The sequence below is a fragment of the Arvicanthis niloticus genome, chromosome 21 (genome assembly GCF_011762505.2).
Source record: "Arvicanthis niloticus isolate mArvNil1 chromosome 21, mArvNil1.pat.X, whole genome shotgun sequence".
Classification (NCBI taxonomy): Eukaryota; Metazoa; Chordata; class Mammalia; order Rodentia; family Muridae; genus Arvicanthis; species Arvicanthis niloticus.
This window is the reverse complement of record NC_047678.1, coordinates 16,959,162-16,984,946: the sequence shown is the minus strand read 5'-3', so window position 1 is coordinate 16,984,946 and position 25,785 is coordinate 16,959,162. Positions and strand designations below refer to the sequence as shown.

At 44.0% G+C, this 25,785-nt stretch overlaps 2 protein-coding genes across 3 annotated transcripts in view; both read left to right on the top strand.

Moving 5' to 3' along the window:
* The window catches only part of LOC117693649 (uncharacterized), a 54,969-nt gene extending 42,133 nt beyond the window's left edge, over positions 1-12,836 (top strand). The window contains exon 11 of the mRNA XM_076918110.1: positions 3,705-12,836. Within this exon, the coding sequence (XP_076774225.1) occupies positions 3,705-3,716 (12 nt within the window). The 3' untranslated portion in view covers positions 3,717-12,836. The remainder of the gene's footprint in view (positions 1-3,704) is intronic.
* A 4,532-nt stretch (positions 12,837-17,368) lies between these two features.
* Rnf7 (ring finger protein 7) lies at positions 17,369-24,762 on the top strand. 2 transcript variants are annotated; one of them, XM_034484519.2, is made up of 3 exons: positions 17,369-17,607; positions 22,232-22,279; positions 24,425-24,762. In XM_034484519.2, the coding sequence occupies exons 1-3, from the start codon at positions 17,440-17,442 to the stop codon at positions 24,479-24,481; spliced, it is 273 nt and encodes a 90-aa protein (XP_034340410.1). In that variant the 5' UTR covers positions 17,369-17,439; the 3' UTR covers positions 24,482-24,762. The 2 variants fall into 2 exon arrangements, with proteins under 2 accessions (XP_034340410.1, XP_034340409.1); XM_034484518.2 differs by having other exon boundaries at positions 17,390-17,614.
* The last annotated feature ends 1,023 nt before the right edge of the window (positions 24,763-25,785 follow it).

Genomic DNA, 25,785 nt, shown 5'->3' with positions numbered 1-25,785 from the left:
CTATGTGTTTTCCGACCTCTGGTCATTTTAAAGAGACACTACATATGCATTTTGTTTCACAGCCCCGATGATCTAGAAAAGGTCATTATTCCTCATAAAGAAACTTAGGACACTGTATGCTGCATAATGTCTCACGACAGGTGCACAATTGATGAGAGGCTTCTGAGTCCTCTGCAGTAATAGAAGCACCCCCAATTTTTAAAAAAGCACTAATTAAACATAATTAAAATAAAAAACACCAATTAAACACATTAAAATGAGTATCATTGCCCTGCTGCCTCCCTCTCTTCTTTTCTTTCTTTTGTTCCCCCAGCTCACAGAAATCCACCTGCCCCTGCCCCACTTGTGCTGGGATTACAGCTGTGTGTTTCACTCTGACCTCTCTCATTCTTTCTTAATTGCTTTTTTCTGAATTACCATAGAACAGAATATTTCCCTATATCACCAGGACACTCAATTGTCTCAATTCTGATCTTCCTCCCACAGTGTTAAGTGCTAGGGGCACTTTCTTCAAGTAACAAAACTACATAAGCCTCATCCACTCTCAAAGCCCCAGATTGAGCCTCAAAAGACCAAATAACCAAGATGAAAAAGGGTCATTGGTTTAAAATCAGAGCGGGGTGGGGGTGACAAGTATACCTTTAGTCCTAGCACTTGGGAGACAGGCAGAAGGATCTCTGTGAATTTGAGGCCAGCCTGGTCTCCAGAGCAAGGTCTAGGACAGCCAAGACTACATAGAGAAAGTGGTGTCAGTTATCATCCCAGAGCTGGGGAGGTAAAGACAGCAGCGTCCTGGGGTTCCCTGGCCATGAGCCTGGCCTGATCCCAGTGAGGTACTCCATCTCAAAAGGGGGGAGGGCTTGGGGATGTGCGGACAGGGTAGAAGAGAAAATATGAGGAGGGATAACTAACACCATAGGCCTTTTGAAAAAGTCATATTAAAAAACCTACTAGAAAAAAAAAAAAAAAAAAAAAAAAAGCCAGGCAGTGGTGGCGCATGCCTTTAATCCCAGCACTTGGGAGGCAGAGGCAAATGGATTTCTGAGTTCGAGGCCAGCCTGGTCTATGGAGTGAGTTCTGGGACAGCCAGGGCTACACAGAGAAACCCTGTCTCGAAAAACCAAAAACAAAACAACAATGACAAAAACCTACTAGAAGTTTCCTAAAATACATTCATACACATATATAAATAGTTTAAATACACTAACTCTAATAATGGGTCAACAACAAATGCCCCTACTAGACTCCACAGGCAACAGCTAAAAAGTCCGGTGCCCAAAGGGGTTACTTCTTTTGGAGTTGTTGGCCAGGGAACTCCCGTAGTCCCTCAGAGTTACAGAGTATTGACAGTGCTCTTGGTTGTCCTCCAGAGCTTGATCATAAGACCCTATTGCTGACGATATCACATATTTGAATCATTAGAACTTGGAGAAACCAAGCTGGTACTGGCCTGGAGGCATCATCCCTACTGGATAACAAAGCAGTCATTACTCTCACTCAGCTGTGAACCTTCCCGGCTACAATAATGGCAAGACAAACCAGTTGTGTGCAAGACATTGCACTTGTGTGCAATTGTGACACCAGTATCATAGGAGTGACTGACCCATGACATTCTGGTTGGATTTAGAGCCCACCCAACAAGATGAAACCCATACCTGACACTGTTACTGGGGCCAAGAACCTGTGAATAGCTGGGTCATAAGCCCTAGGGTGGGACCTACTACTGTATTATGCTAAATGAGTATAATACTAAGATAACTTCCAATAACAATTAGTTATCCCTCAACCCTCATCTGAAAAGCATCTTTTTTAAATTTTCTTTTATTAGATATTTTATTTACACTTCAGATGCCACCCCCTTTCCCCATTCCCCCCCCCCTTAGAAAACCCCTATCCCATGCCCCCTTTTCCTTTTTGCATTTATACACTTTTTAAAAAATGTTAATCATAGGCTTTATAAGTTTGGTATTGTTCAATCAGAGGTGTAACCCACTACCCAACCTAGATATAAACTATCTTTGACTGGTGGAGATACATGAACATCTGCCTCCCTGTCTCCCCCCTCTTTCTCTTTCATCACCTAGCTTCTCCTCTCCTTCTTCTCCTCCTCTTCTTACTCCATCTCTTCCTCTCAGTACTCCTCCCACCTTAGCTCCTCCTACATATCACCCTTCCTGTTAAAATGAAACTTTTCTCTCAAAATACAATTAGAGCATAATTATGCCAATTTGTACCAGTCAGGTACAAGATAGTCCTAATACCCAGTCCATCCTTTTGTTGACTAACCAGCTCCTCTGTCATCTATCCTGACTGAAACATTTAGTTCTGAACCTGGCTTTAGAATGCTGAAAAGCATCTTAATGCAGTAGACGGGGATTAACACAGAGACAACACCACTGGCCAAGGTCCAAAGTCCAGAGAAAGAGAGATCTAGGATGCTCTGCTCTAACTGGGACCTCTGTATCACACCATCTCTTCTAAAGGCTCAGGGGTTATTGTAGGAAGCGGGGAAGAAAGATTGCGGGGGGGTGGGGTGGGGGGGGACTACAAGGAAACTGTCTTCTAGGCACAGAAGTGAAGCTACACATATTAACTTACAATAGCTGTGGCAGCCTGCCCAAGACTATGCAAGCTCAAGCCAGACAAAAATCCTAGCTTAAAGAGAGGAGGTGGACAGGAAATTCCAGCTGAAGAGCTATTGACTAATGACAGCCACTGGGAGAGGGAAAGCCAATTTTCTTTGAGGGTGTGGCCATGTTTCTTTAAAGTAAGTGGACCGTGTTCCAGTGGATGGCCTCACACCCAAGAGTATGTAGGCAGCAGAAATAGGATTCCATAAGTGGGTAGGGAGGGAGAATAGGTCTGAAAGGAGTCAGGGGAAGGAATAGATATGATCAAGATGTATTGAATAAAATCTCAACTTAAAAAGCTCATCAAGGTAGATAGATCCTGGGGAATTATAACTGAGTTGACCTCTGACCTACACATATATGCACACATGTGGACACATGTGGACATCCAGACCCACTTGAATATACACACAGAGATAAATAAATGAATAAATAAAACCAGACATATTCAGAAGTTCTACCTTGATCATCTCCCAAAGGTCTTTGTCCTTTTTATGGTACAGTGTTTTCAGTGGGAAGAAGAATGTTGATGGCTACTACTAAAGTCTAAGATACAACCCCTAAAAGTAATAATCCAAGACATTTTTTTTATATTATTGCCACTGTCCAGTAGACTGTTACTTTTAGCCATGAAAGTTTAGCAAGTTACCCATAAGACTCTCCACAGAAAGAAAAAAAATACAGAAACAGCTGTTTTATCGGGTGTGTTGGTGCACACCTGTAATTGAAGCCTTTGGGATACAGAGGCAGAAGAATCAGAAGTTCAAAGCCAGCCTCAGCTAACACAGCAAGTTTGAAGCTACCCTGACTACATTCGACCATGTCAAGATAGAAGAAAGTGTATCTTCAGTTTTGTTTGCTTTGTAAATTGATCTATTTGTTTGTTTGTCTTATAGACAGGGTCTCACTATATAGCACTGACTGGATTAGAACTAACTGTGCAGAATAGGCTGACCTCAAACTCATAGAAATTGCTTGCCTCTGCCTCCTAAGTTCTCCAATTAAAGGTGGGATCCACCATGCCCAGCCTTTATTACTTTCTTAATTCATGACTTCCTGTTTGTTATTTCACAGGTAAAAAACTGAATACAGATGTCCTTTTGCCAAATGGATGACACCTATTTTCATGGTGAGACAGACACAGCCAGAAAGACGCCACTTGTATTGAAAGATATAGAAAACTTATGAAAAATATAGAAAGTTTTTATGACCCTTAGACCTGAGCAAAAGAATTCAGGTTCACTAGTTCCAAGAAAGTGGAACTGAAAATAAGATTTTAGGCCTTCACTGCCCCAGATACATTCTATATTCTGGGAGGGGTACATTATCCCTGAGTCAGAGGACACTTGCTGGATTAACATTCAACAGAGGAAGGGAGGGGCTAATTAACATTCCTCAGACCTCAGGGAAGAGAACCCATCTGAGGGTGGGGAAGACCCAAAACAGGAAGACACATTCTTGACCATAAAGAAAGATGCAAGTCATCTGGGTGGTCCCAGGAGCTGGCTGACCGCAAGATAAGTAGTTAGACAAGGTTACATTTTTACAAAAGATAAGTGTATAAGATGTTTTCCACATGACCCTGACTAGATTAGGGGTTGGGACTTCTTGAGACTTTCTACTGTTTTTATGTTATGTTTTTATGTTGGTTACCCCCTCCACCCCCCCATGGGTTGACACTCCTCTACCCCTGTGTGGGTTACGAGTCTCGGCCTCAGTCGGACTGATCCTGAAATATACTTCTTGTTGCATCAAGAATGGTGTCTTGTGAGTTATGGGTGGCCTCAAATTCCACAAATTCCTGAGGCTTGAAGGAGGTCCTCTCTTTGTGCGGGGGTGGGAGTGTGTGGTGTCTTACAGAATCACTGTACTATCCCCCCAAATGCCAGATAGAAATGGGAGAGATATGACTGAAGGTTTATGAATGACAAGGATTAAATTGAGGTTTTTTTGTTTGTTTGTTTTTTGTGGGGTTTTTTTTGTTTTGTTTTTGTTGTTTTGTTTTTTTGAGACAGGGTTTCTCTTTGTAGTCCTGGCTGTCCTGGAACTCACTCTGTAGACCAGGCTGGCCTCGAACTCAGAAATCTGCCTGCCTCTGCCTCCCAAGTGCTGGGATTAAAGGCGTTAGCCACCACCACCCGGCTAAATGAGTTTTCTATGTCTTCACAATATGCTACAGCTGATAAGATTAAGCACTCAGCCATTAGAGCAACCAGAATTTTCTATGAAAAACCCGCTGATTTTCAGCTGTGTGTCATTTAATTAAGCTTATTGTATCTCAATAACCCCTTCTGAAAAACACAAATAAAAAACAACTGGACCTGATGTCTGTTAGGTTTCTGAGACAGCAGAAAGAGACAGAAGGCAGAAAGAGACCAGAGTCTGACCTTCAACAAACACAGTCTTGTTTATTAGCAAACACAATGAGGGGCAGCCTCTCTCCCAGGGAAAGTGAGGGGTCTGCCAGGGGAAAAACCGAGGCTGTGACCCTGTATAAGGACAGGGTGTGGGGCTTAAGATTGTTGCAGTCAAATGGGGGTCCATCCAGGACAATTTTAAAATTGTCTGCTTCAAGCAAGACAAATTATCTTGGGAAACAAGCTGTCTCTGCAAACATTGCTTTCTGGGCTGACTGATAATGGCTGAGCAAGACCACCCATAATCTCACAGGAGTCCTGTCTTTACAACCTAGCCACTCTGTCAGTGGCACTGAAGACCCCCAAACCGGGAGACCCTTCCTCCGGAAATTGAGACCACCCAAAGATCACAAGAAACCATACCTGGATGCAATCAGCAGAGGCTTTATTAGGGAAGTAAATGCCAGCACAATCTTGTAATGGAGAATGTTGTCACCGCTCACCACAGCTCCCTACACAGTTCCATGTTCTGTAAGGCGAAAAATCTACACATATTTCATAAAATGGCCTTTATAATTTTTCACTCTACATCCCCACTTCTTCCAATTTGGTTGTTTTTAATCATAAAAACTCAATTATTAATAAGTCTATTCTCACCCCACTTTTTCCGATTTGGTTCTTTAGAAAAGTTTAAACCCCAGTGTCATCATAACTATCATTTTCTTAACCTAAAGCTCTATATTGGTGGTGCAACACGAAAAGCTGAACAGCATTTATCCTTTCTCTAACAAAAGTTATTAATCTATTTAAAATGTAGGGGCCTATGGTTAAAAGCAAAAGTAAAATCACAAGGGGTCCAGCAAGGGAGGATTGAACCAACTCTCGAATCAACGTTGCTGTGCCTCTCTATCTTGTCTCTGGCCTAACCTTTCTCTGAATTTACTCTCTAGTCACTCTTGAATGGTCTACATAATAGTAACATTTTTTCTTAGAGCAGCACACAGACTTTCTCCTTTAAGAAACAGCAAGTCTAGTAACAACTTAACTTTGTTACTGACTGTTCTAGGGCTCTCAAATCTACATCAGTGGCAGCTCTCAGCTGATGAAATAATGAGGTGTCTGTATTAATGTAGCCACACCTGTCTCTATACCTATGGCCACTCCTAGTCACAATGTAACAGCTAGAGTCAAGGAAAATAGGCTCTTGCAGAATCGTCTAGGGTGTATCTCAAACTCAGTTCAAGAGTACCTGAGGGATCTAGCTGGACAAGTACACAATAATCTTTGACTGCAAGCTCATCATTTATCAATCTTAGGAACTAAGTATCTGTTAGCAGGGCTTCTCCGGCTCTATTTTATTTGCTAGGTGTCTCGAAACAGTTTCTTTTTTTTTTTTTTTTTAACACACTTTCAAAGTTGTCCTCTGACTTTTACACATTTTGTGGCACATAGCTGTCTACATACACATAAAATCACATATATAATAAAGAGAAATTGCAAAAGGAACAAATCTATATAACTCTAGATTCACATTTCAACTTCAATCTTGTAATCACAAGCTGTCATTTAACCTTGGGTGTATACACCCTAAGCCCTACCCTCTAAGGCAGCATTACCCCCGTGCCTCTAGGGTGGGATGTCTCAGGAGTCAAGGCCTGCAGTTCTTTAGCCTTGTAGAATAGCACAAGGCTTTGAGCTAAACAGCAGGAGGTTGCTCTGGTGTCTGGATGTTCAGGCACACGTGTTGGTGGATTTCAAGGAGGTTGGATGGTCAGCAGCACCAGGAAGTCTCTTAGTAGCCTGAAAAATCATTTCTCACACAAAAGGGACATTCTGGGTGTGGAACAAGGACAAGGGACACTCTAGCCAGCGCCAGCTCCCGAGGGTAGTTTAGTTTTAGGGTTCTGTATATTCTCTCTACCTGTCCTGAGCTTTGGAGACAGTATAAACAGTGGATCTTCTAATATCTCTAACAATTCCTGACTTACCTTAAAACTGCTATCTGATCTAATTACCTAGGACACTTGAAACCTCGGGAAGGTCCCTATTCTAGGCTGTTTTCTCCTAGGTATTTCTTATTTACTCTAAGTCTTATTATTTCTCTGGCTCAAAACCTAAGGTCCTTTATATGCTTTAAATCTCTTGGCTGCTTGGTTGCACTCATACCTTAAGAGTCCATCTGTACATTTAGCTTGGTAAGTCTTTTGCTTTCTGGGGAGTATAGTTCTCCCTTCTTGTGTGTGCCATTGTCTCTTTTAGGCCCCCAAACTGGGAAGGGCTCCTGTATCAAGCCACTTGATCTGTCCGGTTATTGCCTCAGGCTGGAGTTCCCTCCCTTCTTGGTATCCTGGGCAACAAATATTTAAAGCTTCTGGTTTCATCAGGGTTTCCTCTCTTGGCATATAGCCTTGCGGACTGTGGCAAAAGCATACCTGCTTGTCAGCCCCTGGCTCCAAGGTTGTTCTCTGCACCGATGACCTCAGGAGTGGGGAGTCAGTCCAAATGACATGTGTCCACCACAGTAGTGCTGGCTTGTCTCTGACCAGCATGGAAAAAACTGCTCCCGTCTGTAAAGCAGGTTACCTCAGCTCCCGTCTGGAGTCAGTCTTCTACCCGTTGAATTCTAGTCAGCTAGTTGCAGCCCGGGTAGGACGTATTGTATCTAGATGTCCATCTTAGGGAGTAAGTCTCAACCGACAGGGGATAGGAGCAGTCTAGGATGACCATAAATGAATGGGATACCCAGCCCATCTCTTAGTCCACCATTTTCGGGTAGTCCATGAATACGTTGATCCATTGGCCTGGAGGAAGCCCCCATGTCTATCAACAATTGGGTGGCTCCAAGCCGCCCTGTCTCCGTCTTCACACAGAGCTATTATCTTCGCCACTTGGGGTGTTTTTCAAGACCTGGGATTTTTTGGCCCTGGCTTCTATTTGTTAGGGCCCTCTTGGACCCTGAAGTTGGCTCCTTTACTTGTAATGTGTACACTGGTCTTTTTCAAGGAGTTTCTTATTTTTCTTTGATTGAAGTCCCTCTTTTCTGCTTTCTGTAAATTCTTTTCCTGTCACCTTTTTTTCTTCACCTCTCTCTAGACTTTCTATCTTCTCCACTCTTTTCCTCCAGATTTTCACAGCAACTTACAGTAAACCTTTTATCTTACACTAAACCTTTATCTTCTCTACTCCTTTCTAGACTTATAATAATAAACCTTCTCTACTCCTCTTCTCTATTCCTTTCTTTTAGGCTAAACCTTCTCTCACTTGCTATTACCATCAATAATTTTGGTCCTGTCTATGATCCCATCTATCTTATTTTTCTTTTCTTTTCTCCCTGATATAGTATACTTCCTAAATCTTTTATCTTGTCTGTTCCTTCTTCTCCAGACTTACTAAACCTTGATGAAAATAATGAGGTCTCATGTAACTCTCTCTCTCTCAAGATCTATCAGCGGGATCTGGCGTGGGCCTTTGGGTGTCCCTTACCTTCTGTCACATGAAGGTCTCAGTCACATCTGGTCCAAATTAACCCGCTGCTGACCATGGCCTGATCAATTGATGGGGTCCCCAATGTCTCCATGTCTGAGGGAACATTCTTTTTCCAGTGTCCCCTCTTGTTCTTCACTTCTGAAGACCAGAACCTGCAAGGGTCTTGTGAAAGAAAGGCTCTTATCTTATTTATTGCTTTTGATCACCTGTAAAAGCAGTAAATAGTCTCTTAGAACTCTGTACAGACTAATGTATCTGTGAGGCTGCATGACTGTTGTTTACATCACACTGGAGACTACAACTACCTTGTCCACAGCTGTAGTGTGAGCAGCTCACCTCTGAAGCTCCAAGAAGGAAACCAAATCAGAATGAATAGCCTTACCCACAGTATTTCACAGCAAGGACTATTAAGATGACACTTATTTGAATTTAACTTTTGACAAAATAGAAACTTTGGTAGAAGTGATATACAACAAGAACAAAGTAAACATTTTTATGTCTAACATAAGAGCACAAGTCTTCACCACTTCTTCAATTTTATCTTGTCAAAACTCTCATCTTTGAACCAAATCTTAATGAAAATCTCATAATTTTAGAAAAAAAGGCACTCCTTTACTTATTAAACTAGGAAAAATCATTATCAACTTTCTTATTACAGAAGCTAAAAACCTGCTGGCCCCCTTCCAAGGGCTGCTTATGAAAACAGTAAATTCTTTTTAAGGTTATTTCTGCTGGTGCCCTTCTTCTGGCCACAGAGCAGGGTGAATTATCAGTTTTTCTTGTGTAAATTAAGACTGCCTCACAAGTAAGTTTTAAACTAAATTAAGTAAGCAGTTTTAACCAGTTCTTTTCTCTTTTTTAAAAAATAATTAACTCTCAGGTGAACAATCTTGCTGCGGCTGTCTAGCTGTCCTGGCTCCACTGCCAGGTTTGTTTTTTTTTTTTTTTATCACCTGGGTTCTCATCTATCTTCATAGGCAGCAGGTGGAATACCGCCGATTTGTTACAGCAGTGACCTCAAGGTACCCAGTACAGCCGCACAGCAAATTAGGTGGCTGTCGCATGCTGTTGTTGTGCTGGGGAACCACGAGTTGTCGCCCGCCAAGTGCGGGCTGGGTGAGGGCACCCTCCATGTGCTGTTACCTGGAGCATACCCTACATGCGGTAGGTGGGTTGTAGGAACACGAACCGAGAGCACGAACCAAGGTAGCTGCCCCTTATTAAAGGACCTGCCCGCCTTTCTGCAGTTGTATTCTTGTACCGGCGGCTTCATTCCTCTCTCTGCCTGCAATCATGTTACCTATTTTTAACTCAAGATGTTTAACACAGTAGATTAACAGCTAACACACAGATGATTTGCCAAGAGAAGACACACACATATAAAAAAACAACACAAATAGCTCACCTCTTTCACGGGTGGTACATAAAACACAGATAGCTCACCCCTGCCACGGGTGGCACAAATAACACTTAACCACATTTGGTCACGACCCCAGATGGAGAAGGATTCCATGTCTTCTCCCCAAATAGGAGCGTTCAGCTTCTTGAAACCTGACGGTCAGATCCCCTGACCTTCTGGAAGGCCTCTCGCCTTCCAAGTAAGACTCCAATAACCAGACAACTCGGTCAGTCTTCACAGATTCAGATTTAACAGATTCAGACGACTTGGTCAGCCTATGCTGGACCAAGTCTAACAGATTTCTAACACACCAGCAATGAACAATCCAAAAATAGACACACTGCCATGAGAGCATAACAACCACGGTGGCCATTTCTGACCTTTTCTCTCTAGTTTCATTGTTAACACACAAAAAGACTAAGAAAAAAACCCGTCTCAATCGCCAGTGCCAGCCAAGAGGAATTCCACGTCCTCTCCGGCACCTAGATGCAAACCTGTGCCAGCCTAGAGGGATTCCACGTCCTCTCTGGCACCTAGATGAACCCCCAAATGTCTCTGGGGGTGCAGCAGCTAGTGACTCTCCAGCACGTCTGCTAATCACTCGTTTTGTCTCCTCTAGAGACAAAAATGGTTTACTGCCCCTCATGAGACAGAAACAGCTGCCAGTCCAAACCGAAGTGCACTTTTCAGAAACCAAATAATTCAGACAGACGGGCACAAACAACTTAGAAACCAAACAACTTAAACAAACCTAGACAAAATAGCACACGATTTAGGCAACCCTAGCACACGAGAAATCAGACGATTTAGACAAAAGGTCACACAACAACCAGACAGAAAAACCGCGGTGTCCCTTCACCTCCCAGCGTGGTTCTTGGATTAAGGTGGTCGCATATCCAGGACGAGCTCCCAAATGAAGACCCCCAAACCGGGAGACCCTTCCTCAAGCCTCCGGAAATCGCAACCACCCAAAGATCACAAGAAACCATACCTGGATGCAATCAGCAGAGGCTTTATTAGGGAAGTAAGCTGGTGGTCAAAACGACAAGCTCTTTAGCTCCAAGAGCAGGGTTTTGGCCCTGAGTGGTGGGTTAAAGGGTCTTTTATAGCATGGGGTGGGGGGAGGAAGGCATTTTCACGTGCTTACACATGATTGGTTGTTTTACAAATTTTGAACATAGCACTGGGAAGACCAAGGGAGGGGTAACCAAGAACAGTGGAACATTTCAGAGGAATCTAGCCCAAATGATCTAGAGTCATGTGAAATCATTCTGCACACTCATTCTTCTCAAAAATGTGGTTTTTACCATGCCATTGTGTCCTATCCTGCCATTTACCAACTATTTCAGATTAACTATCTTTGGTTTTTTTCCCGGCTATAGCCCCACCTAGGTAGCAGCATCTTTTATCTGTGGTCAGGAATGTGTCTTCCTGCCTTGGGTGAGGCTTGAGGAATGTAATCCAGCAAGTGTCCTTCACCTGGAATGTGAAGGCCTGAAATCTTATTTTCAGTTCCGTGTTCTGTAAGGCGAAAAATCTACACATATTTCATAAAATGGCCTTTATAATTTTTCACTCTACAGCACATGTACTGAAGAGGTTGAGGCAGGATGATCACAAGTTCAAGGTCAACCTGGGCTACTTGGTGAGATTCTGTCTCAAAATAAAAAGTAAGAAGAGAGGCTGGACTTAAAGCTCGGCTGTAGAATCCTTGCCTGGAGTGTAACAAGGCCCTGAGTCCAATCCCTAGAGAAAAAAATAAAGGAAATATGACCCAGCAACTTCACATCTGGATATAGGACCCAAAGAATTAAGAGCTGACACGAAGGAATGTTGGTAGACCATCTTCATGAAGTCACATAGATGATCAGTGTTACAGTTCAGATGGCTGCTGAATGGATAAGCCAAGTTCTTTTTGGTTTGGGAGTGGGATTTCAATTTTTAAATTTTTTTTTCTGGTTTTTCAAGACAGGGTTTCTCTGAGTAGCCCTGGCTGTCCTGGAACTCACTCTGTAGACTAGGCTGGCCTGGAACTCAGAGATCTGCCTGCCTCTGCCTCCCAAGTGCTGGGATTAAAGGCGTGTGCCACCACTGCCTGGCTAAATTGGTTTTTTTTTTTTTTTGCCAATTTAATTCATATTAAACATATATAACAAGATATATAACATATCTTGGCCATATATACTCCAATACTCTCTCCAATTCCCCTTGGCTAACCCCAGCACATACACCTCCCATCCTCTTCCTTTTCCTCTTCCACCACCTCCTCCTCCTCTTTTCTTCCTCTTCCTCCTCTTCTTCTTCACCCACTGAATCCAATCAGTGTCATACTCCCCGCCAAATTTTCTCCCCTTCCTTCAACAGACTTTATACTGTCCAGACTAGCCGTCTAGACTTCAGCTAGAGTCACCTGGGCCCCACCCCACCCTCCATCCCCACTGGAATTATTGACCTGATTGATTGTGTGCAGACTGTGCACACAGCTTCTGCTGTTACGAATTCACAAGTACAGAGGCCATGTTTGGTTGTCAGCATTTCCCAGCACCCCTCCCAATCCTCCAGGTCTCATATCATTTCCACACTGTCTCCAAGATGTTCCCTGAGCCTTGTGTGGTAAACCAAACGTCCTATAAACCTAAAATGGTTTATTATTTGGCTTTTAAGAGGCTGATGTGTGATACAGCACGAACAACCGTTGAAGACACTATGTCAATTTAATCCAACCAGTCACAAAAGACAAATGCTGCATGATTCCATTTATTTGAGCTACTTAGAGTTCTCACAGTGACAGAAAGTAGAATGAAGCATGCCAGGTAGTCAACAGAAGCACTAGCTCTTTGAGATTAGTGTGTTATGGAGACTGGCTGCCTAGTGAGCCACTGTCACTCTTAACGTAAACTCTGAACTACATCTTAGTGGTAAATTGTATGTGTTCTGCCACATTAAAAGTTTTGAATTAATGTATTAATTATTCATTATTATTTAATTATAATTATGCGGAAACTTCTGGGGTCTATTCTCAGCACTTGCGTTTCTTTTTTACATTATATATCTCCTATCATTTTAATTAGTTTTTAATCATTTATGAGCTGTTGCTAGGAGGGAAAAAGCTTCTAACTGTTCCATTCATTCTGACGAGCTTGCTAAGGGCTAGTAGCAATGAGATGACTGCTGTGTGACCTGGGGGAAACGAGAAGAAGGGACACAGAAAGTGCTGTGATTCCTCAGCAGGTGCACATGCCCTGGCAGTGATTGGTCACTGAGGACACAATGGTGAAAACTTACCCCCAAACAGGGGGAAATCAGCTGTAAGGGACTTCATTACCTTTCTCTTTAAAGGGTGTGGTATGTCAGGATGGACAGTCTGAACAGGGTCCTGAACAAGAGTGCCAGTTGACAGTTGAAGGTAGGTGGTGGTTGTAGTGGCAGGGCTCCAGTGAAGGTAAGCCATCTTGAACAGATGGGAGGAGAGCTAGGGGAAGACTGTGAAGCAGGCTGTGGTAAGTGCTAATCACGCTGTGACAGGGTGGTGGGAAGGGAGACTGCCAGGAAGCCAGGACACTGTAACCCTGGGAGCAGACGAGGCTCAGAGAATAGAGTGGGAAGTCCAGTTGATGCTAGAAACTTTCAAAGAAAGAATGAATAGAGTATCACCTCTGAATAGAGTGGACGCTGGGGAGAGTCAAAGGTGAATGTGGGTTCTGATGACATCGAAGGGAAACTCTTGGGGAAAGGAAGCCGAATTTTGCAAGAAAAGCAGTGACACTTCCAAATGCCAAGTTGGGGCCGCCGTGGGATACTGAAAAAGACTGGTGCCCTCCAAGCAAACATGGCCATCATGTGCAGCTTTGAAAAGAGGTGAAGGTGCGGGTACATGGCCTCCTACACAGTTGGGTGGAGGCCGGTTCATCACAATGGTGAAAGAACTGACTCAAACTGAATCGGGAAGAGAGTCTAGGCCTGAGTCGTAGGGAGCCAAGCCTCAAAAAATTCAATGATAGGGCTGGAGAGGTGGCTGAGGTTAAGGGCACTAGCTGTTCTTCCAGAGGACTCTGGTTCAATGCCCAGCACCCACATGGCAGCTCACACCTCTCTGAAACTCCAGTGCCAGAGTTTCTGATCCCCTCACACAGACATACCTGCAGGCAAAACACCAATGAACCATCCTGAGTTCTTTCCTGCCTCAGCTTCCCTCAGTGAGGGGGTTGTGATCTAGATGTATAAGCCGAACAGTTTTCTCTGTAAGCTGCTTTGGAACCTGGCCTTTATCATAGAAACTAACACACCCTGCTTCTTTTTCTTAAATCTCCCTTCTCCCTTATTCACCTGGTATACAAACTCCAAGCCCAGGCTGCCTTTTGTCTTTTCTCCTGTGAATTCTAACTTCTACAAATTAAAGCCTGCCTTTTCTCTTACTAACCTCGGCTGTGTAATTCACAAGCCGCCCAAGGACTGAATTTAAGAAGCCCTGGAGAGCTTTTCCTCTTCAGCACCGGGAAAGATTGTTTTCATAAAGATGAATGTCAGGAAGGAACGAGGATCAGAGAAATAAACAGCGGAAACACTCACTTGTGATGGGAATGAGGTCTTTCCTGAAGCGCTCGAACATGTTTGTGTTAAAGGAAAGTCTCTAAAACAAAACCAAGCATCTCTTCAGTGTTCTCAACAAAGGAATAGAGACTCTTCCACTGAGGAAGTGAAGTGACCACAGAAATGCCATCTTGTCCTGACTCCCTTTGTATTTGTTTAGGCACTTCTCAGTTCTCTCCCTGCCTACCCCCAACCCCACAACGGTGGCATCTACCCTTCCAACACATTTGAGCCTTCTGTGGCCTTGACCATCGTCCAGATGTATAAACCAAAATAATTTATGTAAACTAAAACAACTGAAGAAGGCATAAGTTAAAAGTAACTTTCTTATTAAGTCTGAAAAAAGTCACTATGTTCTGCCAGAAATGAATGTTTCAAGGTTACTCTGTCATCTGACTTTGATGTGAGTTGTCTTTGTGAGGTTTGCCTTTAAAAACACTGTACCCCTGACACCAAGAGACTCTGAAGCATGAGCCAGAACTTGGTCATCCACTAATAAAGGACTCCTGTATTTTTGTTTGTTTGTTTGGTTGGTTTGGTTTGGTTTTTTGAGACAAGGCTTCTTTCTCTCTGTATAGCCTTAGTTGCCTGAAACTTGATTTGTAGACCAGGCTGGCCTCATAACTCACAGGAAACCACCTGCCTCTGCCTCCCAAGTGCTGGGAGTGAGGCGTGCGCCACCACAGGCCCACTGATTCACATACTTTTTTAATTGGCTTAACTGGAGCAGGTGTATCTTTCTCCAGTGGGATATTATAGCAGCAGGAGTGCCTGCCTGAATGAGGACGTCCACCACCCTCCCCAGCTGGTATGAGTAACTTGTAGGACTGCAATTGATGATTGACATGAGCAGAGCATGAAGCAGGAACGTTTGTTTAGCTTTTTTATCCAACCTTTCCTGTAATTCTGCCCATGTAACCTGAGACAAAGCCTGGTGAGAGAGGTACAAACCCAATCACAGGGGCCCCTGCAGGTGGTGAGCCACCTTGAACCAGCCCCACTGCCTGGACCTTCCCTGACTGTTTCTCCCCGGCACACATTGGCTTATGCACGGCGCTCTTGCCCTTCTGCTTGCCTATTCTCTGTCACCCGAAGGGCCTTCCTGAGCTCTGGATGCCCCCGCCCCACGTTTGCCCCACTCTCCCGTTTGTCCAGTCCTCTGTAGGGCCAGCTATAGGCTTGCTCCACCCACAAGCTTCCCCAGCCTTCATTCTTTCAACTCTCCATCTGAGCTTTACTCCTTCCCTCTCCCAAACTGCTGGCTCTTGCCACAGGTGCCTTTTATCTTCATCTGCTTCCTGCCTGCCTTCTTGGTTCACCACCTAGCACATACAGCCATCTGTCATCAAAGCAGAGGCTTGGTGTAGGCAAAAGATGCGTATTGAGCAGGTTACTTGGCTTTTATTCATAGGAACTTTTTTTCTCTCAAAGTGTGGGCAGATCCCTGGGTCCCTTCACTATTGCTCTGCTACAGACACATTTTGTAAAGTGGTGGCGTGATGCGGTGGGAGCAGGTACCTTAGTGGGCCCAGGTGTTGGACTGTAAAATTCAAAACCAGGGGATGCACTCCCCCAGAAACTCACTGCTGTAACAACATGAGGTTTAATGATACTGGTGCACCAGGGCTCCCTTACATTGTAGGCAAGAGAACCCCCGAGTTGAAGAGCAGTTTTTATACAGTTTAAGGGGTGTACTACAGAAACAGTGACTAGGCACAATATGATTGGCAGAACAGTGTGACTTTTAAACTGATTGGTCTTTGGGGAATGAGGTAGCAAGGACCTTCCTTGTCTGTAAGTGTCAAGGGTTGGTCTGTCCTGTGGAATGTGTCTACCTGCTCTGGGCAATCCCCACTAGTAAGTGGGTTCTTTTCCCTGTGGTCTGAGGAATGTTAATCCAGCAGAGTAATCCAGTAGGTGTCCCTGGACTAAGGAATGTGCTCCTCCCAGAATGTGTCCTGGGGCAGTTAAATTTTAAATTTAGCCAAATTCTTAACACAGGCTGAGGCGGCCCGTACCAGGTACAAGCCATACAATGGGTCTAGTATCAAGTTTATTTTGGGAGTAGAGGTAGACAAAGAGATGAGAGAAGGAGGCACCTTCCCATGACAATCCTATGACCGTTGTAATGTCATTTTTCTGGTTTTCATTACTCCTACATGTAAAAATGCTTAAAGTAACTCCCAGAGCCCTCCAACAGGGCTTTCGGAATTCTTTGAGTAACAATATATGGCACTATTTCCCATTATTCACTCTTATTTTTGAGCACATGGTGGAAATTTCCAGAAAATACATAGTATATAGCATTGCTGGGGCTTTCAAAGCAGGAAGATAATGAGTCCCAGGGCAGCCTGGGTTACATAGAGTCCTCGGCCAGCTCTGTTTAAATAAGGAGACTGCCTAGAAGCAAGCAAATAAACCAAATCCATCTACCTTTTACATAAACAAAAGCCTTTGCAGGTTCTAAAAGCCAGGCCTAGTGATGCACCCCTTTAATCTGAGCACTCCAGAAGCAGAGAGGCAAGCAGACCTCTGTGATTCAAATCTAACCTGGTTTAAATAATGAGTTCCAAGCCAGCTGGGGCTACATAGTGAGAAGCTGTCTCAAAACAACAACCAAAAGCAGGGCGTCTTTAGTCTTAGCACTGAGGAGGCAAAGGCAAGTGGATCTGTAAGTTGGAGGCCAGCCTGGGACCCGAGCTAATACAATAGGACTCCAGACAGCGCTCGCTTACGGATGATCCCTGCCTGTGCTGCAGTATAACGGGTCGGCGCCACTACAGCAAGCGCCGTTCTCAGTGCAGGCTTCGCCCAGCCCCGTGACGTCACTGATCCGCGCCAACCAATCAGCGCCGCCTGGTTCTAGCTGAGCGACCGTGCCTGCGGGAGGCTCCGTGGCTTCTGTTGTGACCCTGCTGAGCTACCATACCTCACGTCTCCGCGCCCAACGTCCGCGTCGCCGTTCTGCGCCGCCGCCATGGCCGACGTGGAGGAGGGCGAGGAACCCTGCGTCCTTTCCTCTCACTCCGGGAGCGTAGGCTCCAAGTCTGGAGGCGACAAGATGTTCTCCCTCAAGAAGTGGAACGCGGTAGCCATGTGGAGCTGGGACGTTGAGTGCGACACCTGCGCCATCTGCAGGGTCCAGGTGATGGGTAAGCGATGCACACGAAGCCGGGACCGCGGTGCGGCCTGCTGGCCTGCCCTCGCCGGCGAGTACTGGCCCTGGCAGCCAGAGGCTGGATGGTTCCTGCTGGAGGTGGGCCTGAGCGGGATACACGCGGGGAACCTCCGGGTTTGCCTAAGTAGCTCAGCGGCCAGCAAATCTCACAGCGGATCCTTCTCGTGGATCTAAGAGCTGGGACTTTTAATGGTATGTTTTTGAGATGCTCTCACATTCCGCAGGCTGGATTAGAGCTTGCCCATATAGCCGAGGTTGGCTTTGAACCCTTGAGGCTCCTGCCTGTACCTCCCAAATTCTGGAAATTGCGAGCCTACGCCACTATGCGGATTCTGTCATAACCGAAATGATGCTCAGCTGTTTGCCTCCAGAGGCAGCCATTGCGTTTCCGGATGGTGCTGCTGCTTGGCTGGCTTTTAAATTTTAGTTTGACAAGGCGAGTCAGATAGAACTTTTCCTGTGTTGAAGCAAGGGCCGAGGATTGCTTGATTCAGAAACTTCATCTTGCTCCCTTCCCTCATAGGGTACCACTTCTTAGAGGAAACACTACCCTGCTCTTTCGTGCCTTTTCGAAGAATCTTTCGCAGATAGTCGTCTGTCAAAACAACTTAATCTAGTAGAGTTTTACATAGTTAGAGTTCAGTCCATCTTAAAGATAACCTGTCTCTTTATTCTTTTTTTCTTCCAGACAGGGTTTCTTTGTGTAGCCTTGGCTAGTTCTGGAACTCTGTAGACCAGGCTGGGATCCACTTGCCTTTGTCTCTTAGTGCTGGGATTAAAGGTGTGTGCCACCACGCCCAGGCTCTGTACCTCTTTTTTTAGAAAGGTTCTCTCTCAGATGTTTCCACAGTTAAGAGTACAGGCTGCTCTTACAGAGAACCTGGGTTCGATTTTGCACACCACATAACTCACCACCCTGTAACTCCTATTACAATAACTCCAGCACCCCCATTATGGCCCTTGAGGGCATTAGGCACATTTGGTATGCAAACACAGTTGCAGGTAACATAAACATAATTTTAGATTACTGTGAGAATGCTTTACAAGGTGATGGGGCGGGGTAGTTGAAATAGATTTCTGTAGTTTGAAAATGTGCGCCTTTCTTGGCATTGAGATTCGGAAGTACCTTCTTTGTCTTTGGACTTGTTTTGAAGGGAGTTTTCAACAGGATTCCCAAACTTTTTACATTTAATTGTGACTCAGACACTTAGTTTCTAGGTATCTCGTTTGACTAAAACACTAAACTCCAGCTGTTCCCCTCTTTGCCCTTGCTTGAGTTGAAATTTCCACTTTAGGGTTGAGTGTGGTGGCTCCTGTCTGAAGTACCAGCACTCAGGAGGCTGAGGCAGGGGGTTTACTTTTGTTCCTTTGCAGCACAAGCTTTGCTTAATTTATTCTGGCCAGGTTTGATGGTATCTTTAATCTCTACATCTATGCTTTAGAGGACAGCCTGGTCTACATAGCCAAGGGCACCCTATCTTAAATAAATAATGAATAAATCTTAAATATCTTTAATTTTGAAAACAGAGACTTTCTTTTAGTTCTTTTTTGATTTAGGATGAATCTTTCCAACGGGAAGTTTTTAAAGGATTTTTCCTTTGAAAGGAACGCCTTTCACAGAATTCTTTGACCCAGGTGTGGCAAATCTCTAACTGGAGCACTTGAGAAAGGAGCATCTCAGTATGTTAATTCAAGAGCAGCCTTGTCCATAGAAAATCCAGACCAGACAAGATAAAACAAAAGAAAAACAAAGATTTAAAAACATTTTACTTGGAGATTTGTTTATATGTATGAACACTATTTGCACGAATGCCTGCATGACAGAAGAGGGCATCAGATCCCATTGTAGATACTTGAGCCACCATGTGGTTGCTGGGAATTGAACTCAGGACCTCTGGAGGAGCAGCCAGTGCTTTTAACCAATGAGCAATCTCTCCAGACTATTTTTTTTAAATCATCATCATTATTATTTATGAGATTATATTTATTACCCTGTTAATGGTGCACACTTTAATCTCAAGACTTGGGAGCCATAGGCAAGTGGATCTCTGAGTTCCAGGCCAGCCTGGTCTACAAAGTGAGTTCCAGAACAGCCAGGGGTACATGAGAAACCTTGTCTCAGAATGAAAACAAGATTTGTGTGTGTGTGTGTGTGTGTGTGTGTGTGTGTGTGTGTGAGTGAGAAGGTGTGGAGACTTAAGGACAGTATTGGGGAATTGACGCTTTCCTTCTGCCAATGGGTCCCAAGGCTTGAACTCAGGCATGTCTTTGCCTTAACCCTCTGAGCAGTCTAGCTGGCCAGAGATTGGCTTTTAAATATATATTTATACGTTGTTTTCATTTATTTATTTATTTTTTTATTCTGGGCATGGTGGCACCCAACACTTGGGAGGCAGAAGCAGGTGGACCTCTAATGTGTATGTATGGAGGGTGTGTACATCTGTGTATAGGTACCTGTGGATCCCTCTGGAGCTGCATTTACAGGCAGTCGTGAGCTCCCTGGGCTAGGCACTGGGACTAAGCTTGCATCCTGTTTGAGAGCTCTTACACTGAGCCATCTCTCTGGCCCGGGCTTTTAATAATCGTAAAGTTACTTATTTGCCTTCTTACTTGAAAGTTGGCCTGTTACCCAGTTGCAGTATGGGTAATCTCCCTTGGTTCCACCTCTGCCCTACAGCCCAGGGGGAGTGCCTGACTGTGATGACTTCAGAGATTTCACACTGTCTAGAGCCTTGATTTCCTACTTTACTAGGAAGGTGGCACTCATACTAAAAAGGTTCTTCACCAGCAGAACTAGAGGCAGGCACAGGTGACAGCACACCTGGTGGTTTGCTTGCCTCGCTTCTCCATTTCCTAGTGAGCTCCATGAGAAGCTCCTTGGCTGTTTTGTCATTCCAGGGCATAAATCCCAGAAGAGTAGATGTTTGGTAACTATGGATAAGTCTGTGGAGGCAGCTTTCTGTCTGTATAGAAGAGGCCCGGACGGCTGTGGGGGTTTTGTTTGTTGAGGGTAACGGGTGTGTGGAAAGAATCGAACGCCTGTGCTTGGGCCACAGTAAGGAGAGGCAGGAAGCAATCTTCAGTTCCACAGTTGCTGTTTTTACAGAATTCTTTATTTTTTTCCTTTTGGGCAAATCACTCTAGCTAGCAATACAGTGAGAGGGGACAGGGCTAGTTCTGGGGCTGGAGAGATGTCTCAGGTTAAGAACACTGGCTGTTCTTCTAAAGGACACAGGTTCAATTCCTAACATCCACATGGCAGCTCACAACTCTCTGTAATTCTAGTTTCAGAGGATCTGACACCCTCATGCAAACATACATGCAGTCAGAACACCAACACCCTCACACAGACATACGTGCAGTCAAAACACCAACACCCTCAACGAAGTCCTGAACTCATAGCTGTCCTACTGCCTCAGCCTCCTTAGCTCACTAATGGCGGTGGGCAGGAATCACCACACTCACATTTTCTTCAACCTCTTTCTCTTTCTGGGTCGGAGAGACGGCTCTGTGGTTACGAGCACACACTGCTCTTGTAGAGAAGCTGGAATCAAAACCTACCACCGATGTTGAGCGGCTCTCAGGCTGCCTGAACCCAGCACCTCTGACCCTCAGGGGCCCTGTAGCACATGTACAGAACCACATTTCAACCCATAAAATAGTTAAAAACAACTGTTGATTGGAGCTTTCTTTTACCTAACTTGGACTACTAACACAGTTAATGAATTTCATTGGCTCCTAAAGTACAGTACAGATTGAATTTTAGAAACTACTACATTTAGAAATTTAGAACTCCTTAGGTTCCCATTCTTAATATTTCCTCCTTAGTAATTTGTCCACGTCCTTTGTCAGTGCTGAGTGAGTGCTGAGGATTAGGGGTTCGGGTCATCCTAGGCTATGTAGTTTGAGGCCAGCCTGAGCAACATGAAACCCAGTCTCAAAAACAAAGGAAAGGAATTTTGCTTATGAAAACAGAAAAATCCTTTAACTTTGAAGTAGATAATATAGTTTCATAGTTGAAAACTTAAGGGAGTATGTATGGAAACTTCATTACTGGACAGGGGCACACGCCTGTGATTCTAAACCTTTGAGTTAGGAGGTAGAGGCAGGGTTTTAGGTGATCATCCGCAGTGTGGCAGTTCAGGTAGTGGACAGCCGGGCTATGTGAACAAAACCTTGAATAGTTCCTGTAGTAAGTATCCTTCTAGATCCTTATGTGTATATACTCAAAAAAATCAGTGCATGCCTATAGCTTATTTATAGTGGTTTCTTGAAAGTAAATACCCTAAAGTTGGTCCGTGTGCGTGAGCAGGCTGTGGACTTACGATAACTTTGTCTCCAGTGACTTCCTCTGGTGCGGTTGCCAAGCTATCTAGTCGTAAGAACTTGTAAGATCAGTAGCCCTTGTAAAACATTGGTGAACTAGTAGAATGCCACTTATTTTAGTTTTCTTTAAATAGTTATTTTTAGAAGAGAAATTAATAAGACTTCTCTTCATCTCTGATCCTTGGGACTTTTGTTGACTTTGAAGGTCTGGGTTTCCAGTGTTGCCTCCTGAACTTCAGATGAGATTCTCTTTGTTTACTTTCAGATGCCTGTCTTAGATGTCAAGCTGAAAACAAACAGGAGGACTGTGTTGGTATGTGGTAATTCTTTCTCCTGCCTTTCCAATTAAAGGTTTGTCTTCAGTCTCTGTGGGAATGTTTGTTTGGGGGTGTTTTGTTTTGTTTTGTTTTTCAAGACAGGGTTTCTCTGTGTCGTTCTGGGTGTCCTGGAACTCACTCTATAGACCAGGCTGGCCTGGAACTCAGAAATCTGCCTGCCTCTGCCTCCCAAGTGCTGGGATTAAAGGCGTGCGCCACCACTGCCCGGCTGGGAATGTTTGAATTTATAATTAAAATTGATTTTATTAAACTGGCTGTGGTAACCCAGGCCTGTAAATCCAGAAGTAGAGAGGTTGAGGCCACCTTGTGCTATGTAGTGAGACCTGTTTTTCAAAAGAAAAAAAAGAAGAAAAGAAAGCAAGAAATGGCCTTGTCAGTACATAAAAAATAAAATGTTTAGGGCAGTTAAGGGCTGGTGAGATGGCTCAGTAGGTAAAGGTACTTGCCTGTCAAACCCGATGAGCTCACTGTGGTCTCTGGAATCCATTTAAAGATAGAGAGCTGACGTCTCAAAGGTCTCTGACCTCCACAGGAAGTGGGGGCATGCATCTCTCCTCTACACATACACACAATTATAAATAAAAATCGTTTTAAAAACAAACAAAATCGGGATTAAAATTAAAAGGGAAAGAATTCTAACAGAAGACTTCATGGTAAAACATCTTTTTAATAAAATGTTTTAGTTCTCAAAAGGTTTTAATAACAAATTCGTAAATTCTTTTATTTTAATTAAGGCTTGTTTATATATTGTGTTCATGGTCATGATAAATGTTTTGCTAAGCAGAAATAAATACTGTCTCCTAAAACTACTAAACCAGGACTGCTGCCACACACCTGTACCCTCAGCAGAGGCAGGAACATCACTGCAAGTTGGAGACTGGCCCAGTCTATCATAGCAAATTTCAGCCAGTCAGCTGTGCAGAGAGACCTTGTCTCAAAAACAAAGTGAAAAGGAGGAAGTAGGACAGAAGGGAGGGAAAAGAAGAAACATTTCAAGACCTGAGTGTGGTGGCTTGCGGCTGTAAACCCGCACCCAGCAAGGCTCAGACAGGGCACTTACCATGGCCTACATAGTTCTAGGGACCCTGGCGCATGTGCAGGGGGGTGGGGGGCTGCGGCGCCAAGGCTCTGTCTCAGCAGAGAACTCTGGTCAAGGAGACACCTCTCTAACCACTCTGCAGATCTAATTGTCAAGTGAAGTGCTGCACTGCTTGCTGGTATGGTAACTTTGGTTAACTGCTTTTGGTTTTTGGTCTTACTGTGTGGCCTTGACTTGTAACTTGGTATGTAGACAAGGCTGGCCTTTCAGTGACGGTCTCCCACTGCCTTCCAAATTCTGGAACTGGAGGGTGTGACCACACCCAGCTGGATGGTTTAGCATAATTCCTCACTTAGAAAAACAGCCAGCTCCCTGGGTGTACAGCTGCTGATGGTCCATGCCTACCATCTGTTTATAATAACCAGCTATAAGTTAAGAGCCTGTAAACATTGTGTTTTGCTAAATAAAAACCAGGAGGATGTTTTTCAGTAAAAAGCACAGAAGATCCCCAAGGTTGCCCCATGACTGAGGAGGTCTGGGATTCCAGCCAGTTCCCCTTTTTACTCTCCTAACTTAAACAGCTAGTGGAGCTATTTAGGAGTTGTGGCTTCACCCCAAAACACAGTGGCACAGTTCTTAAATGTAAAGACTTTTGTAACTAGAGAAAAAACCTGTTTTGATCACTTACCCAACTCTTTTAAGGAGTATGAGTCATGACTTTTCTTGGTTTTTAAACTATAATTTTGTTATAGTTTTGTTGAACTTAGTAATTAAAATTTTTAGAATATTTACAATTTTGTTTTGATAGTTTCATATAAGCATATAATGTATGTTGATCTTGCCCACCCCTGCTCGCCCTACCACTTCTGTGATGTCTCTCTGTGTCCCTCCCAACTTCCTGTCCCCTAAGCTTAGCTGTTTAAGTTGAGCTGTGGCATGTCAGCTGATTTGTCTGTACATTTGTTTCATTGTCTAATTTTGACACAGATCTTGCTTTGTAACAGGTGGCCTAGGACTGACCCCTCCTCCTAGTGCTCGGTCACAGGCACAGCCACTCACTCAGCTGTCCTCTCTCTTGTAGTGGTCTGGGGAGAATGTAACCATTCCTTCCACAACTGCTGCATGTCCCTGTGGGTGAAACAGAACAATCGCTGCCCTCTGTGCCAGCAGGACTGGGTGGTCCAAAGAATCGGCAAATGAGAGGTGGCAGAGGCTCTCCTGGTGTGTGGTTGGTGACCCTGGACAACCTCGCCATCAAGTTACTGGACAGACTAGACACTCCAGGGGATTTGTCCTTCAGAGAGAGGATGGTGTGTGGCCTTTGAGACTCAACCAAGGCATGGTTTATCATTTTGTCTGTTCAGTTTGGGGAACTTCTCTACAATTAAGAAGATAATTTATTAAAAACGGCCTTTCCTACCTCTGGTGTGTGTGTGATACATACTGTTTAGAAGAGCTGTAAGAGAGAACAACAGAAACTGAATGATTTCTTTTGTTCACAAGGGCTGAGAGAGCATTGTGTTCACAGAAGACCATTGTTTGTGTTTATGCTTGAGGGTTAAAAAATAAAAAGAATGTTACAGTAACAAATAAACTGCATTGAAAAGCTGACTCCTGCCCTCTGCTCCTGACACTTTCTGTTGGGAGAGAGGCAACCCGTGGTATCTTCATTTGCTGTAAATGAGGGTCAGGCTCAGTGAAGAAGGTAAATACAGTGTAACTGTCAGGTAGACAGACTTTGTCTCGACTTCTCCATCTTTGACATGGCAAGGAAGCCTGGACCTGCACTCACTCCACTGTTCAGCTACTTAGTTTTAAAGAAGTATTTCTGTTTCTGGGAAGATTGTATTGTATGTTCTAGTCAAAATATTAGTGGGAAAATGCTTACCAGTATAGCACTGGAGTTCATTATGCAGTGTTTTAATAAATGAAATACTTTGAGTTATACAGTGCTTTGAGTTATTACAGTTTGATCTATACTCTTAAACTCATTAAACTAATTCATCAAGTAAATAATTTGAAAAATTAATATACTCTTTATTTGACAGTAAAAATTACTTGAAGACACAAAAAATTTTATCAAACTTTTCCAGTAAGGCTGGGAAGATGTCTCTGTGTGTAAATACTATGTGAGTCTGAGGACCAGACTTCTGGTCCCTAGACCTCATGTGAAAAAGCTGGATGTGGCAGCCCTACCCTGAAAACAATCCAGGACTGGAAAGATGGCTTAGTTTAAAAGCACTTGCTGCTCTTGCAAGGGATCCAAATTTGGTTTCTAGCACCCTCGTTGCTCCTCTAACTCCAGTTCCAAGGAGTCCAGTATCCTCTTGTGGGTTCCTGTGGGTATTAAATGTACAAAGTGCCCATATAAACATGGAGATGTACATGCATGCAGACAAATAGATGCTCTAGAAATGTTTTTCTAAATGTGTTTAGAATCAG